The sequence below is a fragment of the Rhinolophus sinicus genome, linkage group LG17, assembly GCF_036562045.2.
Source record: "Rhinolophus sinicus isolate RSC01 linkage group LG17, ASM3656204v1, whole genome shotgun sequence".
NCBI classification, from domain to species: domain Eukaryota; kingdom Metazoa; phylum Chordata; class Mammalia; order Chiroptera; family Rhinolophidae; genus Rhinolophus; species Rhinolophus sinicus.
In genome coordinates, this window is record NC_133766.1 from 20,927,497 (window position 1) to 20,933,923 (window position 6,427).

Sequence of the window (6,427 nt, forward strand, 5' to 3'; positions counted from 1 at the left end):
AAGAATGTTTATCATTTAGGGATGGAAAGTTCTATAAATACCAAATAATATCATTTGGAGTAATACGTCATTTAAGGCCAATATTTCCTTATTTACTTTCTGTGTGGATGATCTGACCATTGCAATCAATGGGGTATTCAGGTCCCTTTACTATATATTATTTTTGTCAGTTTATCCCTTTAGGGCTGTTAGCAATTGCTTTATATATTTTGATGCCTCAAGGTTGGGAGCACATGTAATGATGAGTATTATGTTTTCTTGATGAATTATCCCCTTTGTTATTATAAAATATCTATCTTTGTCTTGTTACCTTTTTAATCTTGAAATCTATTTTGTCTGACATAAGTATAAGGTTGGACAATTAAATTCGTGAACACGTTGCAATGATGTTGCTAACCTTTTTTGATATCAGAGGGATTATTCATTATGAATTTGTACCAATTGGACAAACAGTTAACTAAGTTTACTATTTGGAGATGCTGAAAAGGCTGTGTGAAAAAGCTAGACGACCTGAACTTTTCACCAATGATTCATGGCTCTTGCATCACGACAATGCACCAGCTCACACGGCACTGTCTGTGAGGGAGTTTTTAGCCAGTAAACAAATAACTGTATTGGAACACCCTCCCTACTCACCTGATGTGGCCCCCAATGACTTCTTTCTTCACCCAAAGACAAAGGAAATATTGAAAGGAAGACATTTTGATGATACTCAGGACATCAAGGGTAATACGACGACAGCTCTGATGGCCATTCCAGAAAAAGAGTTCCAAAATTGCTTTGAAGGGTGGACTAGGCGTTGGCATCGGTGCATAGCTTCCCAAGGGGAGTACTTCCTAGGTGACCACATTGATATTCAGCAATGAGGTATGCAGCACTTTTTCTAGAGTGAGTTTGTGAACTTAATTGTTAGAACTCATACAAGAGTATTGATAGTGAGGCAAAAGAAATGGGCATTTGGAATCACAAGTGTGACAAGACAGACATCTTTGCATTCTCGTGGAGAGAGAACAGAAGAGATAGTTTTGTAAGAGTGACTATGAGTTACAGGGAATTTGAGCTGGAGTGTGTGTGTTTCCCTGAGATAGTTTGGTTAGAGAAGGTCCCTGAAGGGGTCACATCACAACTGAGTTTGAAGAATAAGAAGCAGCGAATTATGCAAGAGGCAGGAGGAGAACATTCTCAGACTGAGGGAACAGCGAGTGCAGACGTTCTAAAGTGCCAGAGTTTGGCCCGTCTGGTGAGCAGAAAAGCCTTCCCTTCCATCAGTCGTTTGTTAAATGCTGTTAGAGAATCATGCTCCTTCTTTCAGATCACTTCTCTTGGGTTATTATATATTAGTATTATGGTTTGGTTACTGTCTGCCACACCCAATACATTTTAACAAATATTTATTGATTGTCTACTGTGTACCTGGCATTGGGGCTCTACCAGTGAGCAAAATGCAATCCCTGCTTATATTCCTAGATGTGTGTGTGCGTGTGTGCGCGTGCGCACACACACACACACACAAACCAATAGTGAAACAAAGATCATGAAAATAGAAATCGTTTGATATTGCTCATCAGTGTATCACCAGAACCGGCACAGAACCTGGCACATAGAAGATAAACATTTGTAGAATGATGGCTGCTAAGGACAGAACGCAGCATATAAGCTGTATATGCAATGGGATCCTAAAAATAACTTGAGCACAGAAACACAAGTGCATATAAAGAAAGAAATATACCAAGTATTATAAATGGTTATCTTTGATTGTATACATTTAACACAATAAGCATTTTTAGTATACATATTCCTATATGTATACTCACATATGTATATATGTATACATATATATTATATATTTATACAAATATATGTGTGTGTATATATATATATATATATACACACACACACACACAGATGGTGACAAAATTATATACAGATTTTTAGGAAGGGAAAAAATTGTATTAAAATTGCAATACTCTATATATACCGATAACAAAAGATGAATACATGTCATGTATATATATATATATATACCAGGGGTGCCAAAAAAATGTATACAAGTGGACACTTTGGTCAATGTTGCTCAAGTAATAGTTTGCTGTAATCAGAACTGTCTGGACGCTGATGGTAACCACTTTGAGCACCTCTTGTAAATGCAGAAGTCAAACGTGACTTGTATTCATCTTTTGTTATCGGTACATATCGAGTATCACAATTTTAATAGTATTTTCCTGACTTAAAATGTGTATACATTTTTTTGGCACTATATGTAATATATATATGTATATGTATATATACATATATATATATATATATATATATATATATATATATATATATATATATTCATTGTATTGAATAAAACACGAAATAAACCTAAGTGAATAGGCCTTCAGCTTTAGAGTATGAGCTGTAAAGGGAAATCATATTAACATTATTTATCATTCATTTCTTAAGATTCTAATTTCTCACTAAATGTGGCTACCAATATTTTTTAGGTTGCTTCTGATCACCCCTCAAATAGGACCCAACCTAATGAAACAAACAAACAAACAATGCCCAAAAGACATAAAGACATTTGGGAATAGAATAGGACACTGCTTATATTAGATAGGAAAAGGAAAATAACTCCTTGGTTCAAACAAAAACAAAACAACAATAAAGCAACAGCCTGCAAACCAATATCAACACGATTTGGGGGCACGAAGCAGCCTGTTACCAATCTGTACCAAAGGCACTGCGTGCCCTTCCCAATCGCTCTGAACCTCAGGCACCCAAAGCTGCTCTCACTCCAAGGCTCCACGCAAAACATGCGCTCCCCAGGCCCCACACAAAGCAACCATTTTCCTCGTCCCACACTCCACACCGCTGGCCTAACCAACTCCGTGAAGCACACAGCCGGTAACACCCTGCCCGGCCTCCCCCAGCGCAGCCCAGCGGGGCACAAACACCGCACTCACCAAGACGTGACCCCGCGCACAGCACACAGCGCAAACCCTCCCCCCCGCCCCCCACGGGCACAGCACGGGCCCCGGCAACATCCTCGCCCACCTGGGCGCTCAAGAGCAAGGCCTCACGTAGAGCAGCAGGTCGGCGCACCCCAGCCGGATGAGCTCAGTCCTGAAACACCTGCAAGCTTGGCCCCGGGCAAACACCGGCCAAGGCCAGCGCCCCGCAGAGCCAAGTGCCGACCACCAAGCAACCTTCACTGCGGGCACTACGCGGTCCCCAGCGCCCTGGATCCGCGCACAGCACGAGCTGGGGGGTCTCTGGCTGCCTTCACCCCAACTCCTCAACACCTGGTTCACACAGCCCCGCGCGTCCTGCCTGACCCACCAAACAAAGCCCCCCCCGCCCCCTCCCGCCCTTGCTCCGCTGCCGGCTCCGGGCCCCACTCCAGTTCGCCGCCGGAGAACGCTCTCCAAGGCCGTACCTGAGGATGCAGGTAGCAGGAGCACTTGGACCGCCAAGAGGATCCCAGCGAAGCGCCACGAAGAAAAGGGACTCGCGCGGCGGGGAGGTGGTGCTTTGCGCGGCGCGCAAGACACTGTCATTTTAGGGGAGATAAGCGGGAAACCTAAGGTACAGTGAACATTTACCTTTTTGAGTGAGGATACGAGACGCAACAATCCCAAAGCTAGGAAAGTGTCATTTGCGGAATCCCAGGGGGGCGTTGCCTGGCCCATGACACACCTGGGCCGGGCGGGGACAATCCGCGGGCTGCATGGTGAGGACTATGCACTGGGGAAAGCGTTAGGCCTGGAGCAGACTCGTGTGGCCCTGGCCTGGACCTGGGCCTAACCTACCTTTGCCCTCAGGTGGCTCTGGCTCTGCACCTATGGGGCTGAATGTTCTTTGGCTACTTACCTACCAGAAGCACCCCAGCAGCTGGCCAGCTGGCGGGAAGGAAACGGCTGACTCACCGCGCATTCATCGACAATTACCATTTTCAAAAGCTGCCCAGGTGATGCTGACTTACATGGAACGCTGAGAACTGTTTTCCTCAGAGGTGTTATTAGCAACGTGTGCATCTCAGTGGAAATATATCCCGCCCCATTTCTTCTGCGATACTGTCCTCAGTGCTATTCAGTTAGCTCATCGCGTGTGTATTGAGAATGTGCTATAAGCCAGGCACCGCACTAGGCCCTGTGGGTACCAAAGCAGGTAAGACTCTGCTCCTGCTTCCAAGGAGCCCAGTCTCTGAGGGGAGGGGTGGGCACACCTGTACACCCCCACCCACCCATGGGTCATGCTGCCAGTGCCCTGTGACGCAGGAGCAGGGTTGCCTGAGGTGCTGTCTCACCAAAGAGGGCACATTCATATTTTTTAACCCACATTCACCTGGGTGGGCTCTCGACTTCTGTGGAGCTATCCTGCCACCCTGCCCCTTTGCCTGGCTGCCAGCTCGCCTATGGCAAGGCTCACAGGGAAGAAGGAAGCTTTGGGGAGACCCTCCAGCCCTCCCTCTGAGCTGGGAGAGGGAAGGTTGCATTCAGTCATAGATGCTGCTGAGGATGCATGAGGCTGGGAACAAGTCTCTGTGCAGTCTTCATGGATGGCTATGCTGGCCCCGCTGTGCTCAGCTTGGAGATAAATAAAAACGTTTTTCTTTTCTCTTCTTAGCAGTAAATCAAGCAGATCCGCTGCCAGGGTGACACAGAGGGACAAGATGTGCACTGTCAAGGTGCCTGAATATATGTTTTTCTGAACTATGATGAATTTTTTTCCAATAGTCTGTATTCTGATCACCACCCCACGTTGACACTTTTATTATTTGTAGCTCAATTTCATGGAGCAGATTTGGTTTTCTTTCCCAAATGTAAGATTCTTTTCAAACAAATCACCCTAAGCCTCTGGTGGTGCCTTTGGTTTGTCCCTCTTCCTGGGAGGACATTTCTTCAGGACTGAATTCACGTAGTGCTGTGTGGAATAAAATCACTCATTTTCTCCAAGAAGCCTTTTGTTTCACCCTACTGGTTTCCAAAGAAGCAGGCCTTCTTTTTTATTATGAGAATAATAAAAGAAAGTAAAAGATAATATTTATTGAATGCTAACTCTGTAATAGGCACCTTCCATCTGGCTGTACATGCATGATGGCTTATTCCTCACAATAGCTGTATGAGGAAAGTGCTAATATGAGCCTCATGTTACAGAGAAACAAGTGCAGGCTCAGAGAGGGGTAGGAATCTGCCCAACATCCTAACATTGTAAGTTCGTAAGTGGCAGAGCCAGGATTTGAACTCAGGTCCTTCTGACTAGTGAGCACGGGTTCTTAGCCACAATATATCACTAATGCTTCAGGCACAACCTCAGTTTCACATCTCATTTCACATAACGTTGCTCAACTCCCTGGATACGGAAGGTGGTTAACACAAAGGGAACCAGTTTCTATGGCCTACTTATATCTTTGCTTCCCTCAGAATTAGTGACAGAAGGAATTATGATTGAACATGGGGCACCACTCAGCTCAGGATGAGGTACTAACGCTCCCTCCCCCAAAACCCAGGGATCCCTCCTGCTTGGGTTCCAATGGGGTGGAGTCTGTCTCGGTAAGATGTGAATTTACTAAAATCTTCAAGGGGCTTTACTGACTGTACATTCTTCCTGGTGGCTTATCAAGAGAAAGATTTTCTCAACACAAACATATTCAACCTCATCGGGTCTGTGGCTGTGATCGTCATCGTGGGCTTTTACCTGGAATCAAGAACTGAATTATCAAGGTGAGTGTAGTACCTCTGAGATTCCCCTAAATAGCAAAGAATATTTCACCAACTTCTCCAGGGAGGACTTCCCCGTCCCCTCACCTCCCCCTCCTGGCCTCGCTTACTCACATTCTGTTAAGTTACAGCCTGGAAGTCGCTTACCCATCTCTGTTCCATAGGCTTATTATACGTGGTGCTGAGCTGCCTGGCACCAGTTACCCCGTCACCTGCTGTGGAGTTTGGTCAATGGGTACACGTAGATGCAAGGAAGAGAGGTGCAAAACCACCTATAAACTACACGACCGGCCTCAAATGGTGCCTCCCTCCATCTGCATCACCTACCCTCATTTCCCCCAGTCACACACTCATTTATTCACCATTTATTCACTTGAACAGACATACTGAACACCTAATGTAGGCCAGCACTGTGCTAGGCATAAAAGCAGTTTAAAAAATGGTCCCAGCTCTTAACATGCTCAGAATCGAGTGGAGCTGGCAAACAATAAAATAACAGCTGTAATTCAGTGTGGTTAGGCGAATGGAAAACACTTTGGGAGCTCCTAGTGGGAAGGTCAGAGTGTCAATATGGCAGCCAAGGTAGACAGAATTGTCTGTACAAAGGCTTACAAAGAGGGAGAAAGCCAAAGTATAAGGGCAGAACCTCCCTATTCTCCATTACTTCAAATGCCCACTTTATTTTAGACCTGGCAGCCCAATGCTTCGTGAGCTCTTCC

General features: G+C 45.2%; 1 protein-coding gene across 4 annotated transcripts in view; it reads right to left on the reverse strand.

Annotated features, from left to right (window-relative positions):
• Positions 1-3,578, reverse strand: part of LOC109439516 (membrane cofactor protein) — a 91,511-nt gene extending 87,933 nt beyond the window's left edge. For all 4 annotated transcript variants that reach the window (XM_074322465.1, XM_074322467.1, XM_074322468.1 and 1 more), the window contains exon 1: positions 3,425-3,578. In XM_074322465.1, coding sequence (XP_074178566.1) covers positions 3,425-3,545 — 121 coding nt within the window. In that variant the 5' untranslated portion in view covers positions 3,546-3,578. The remainder of the gene's footprint in view (positions 1-3,424) is intronic.
• Positions 3,579-6,427: the final 2,849 nt, after the last annotated feature.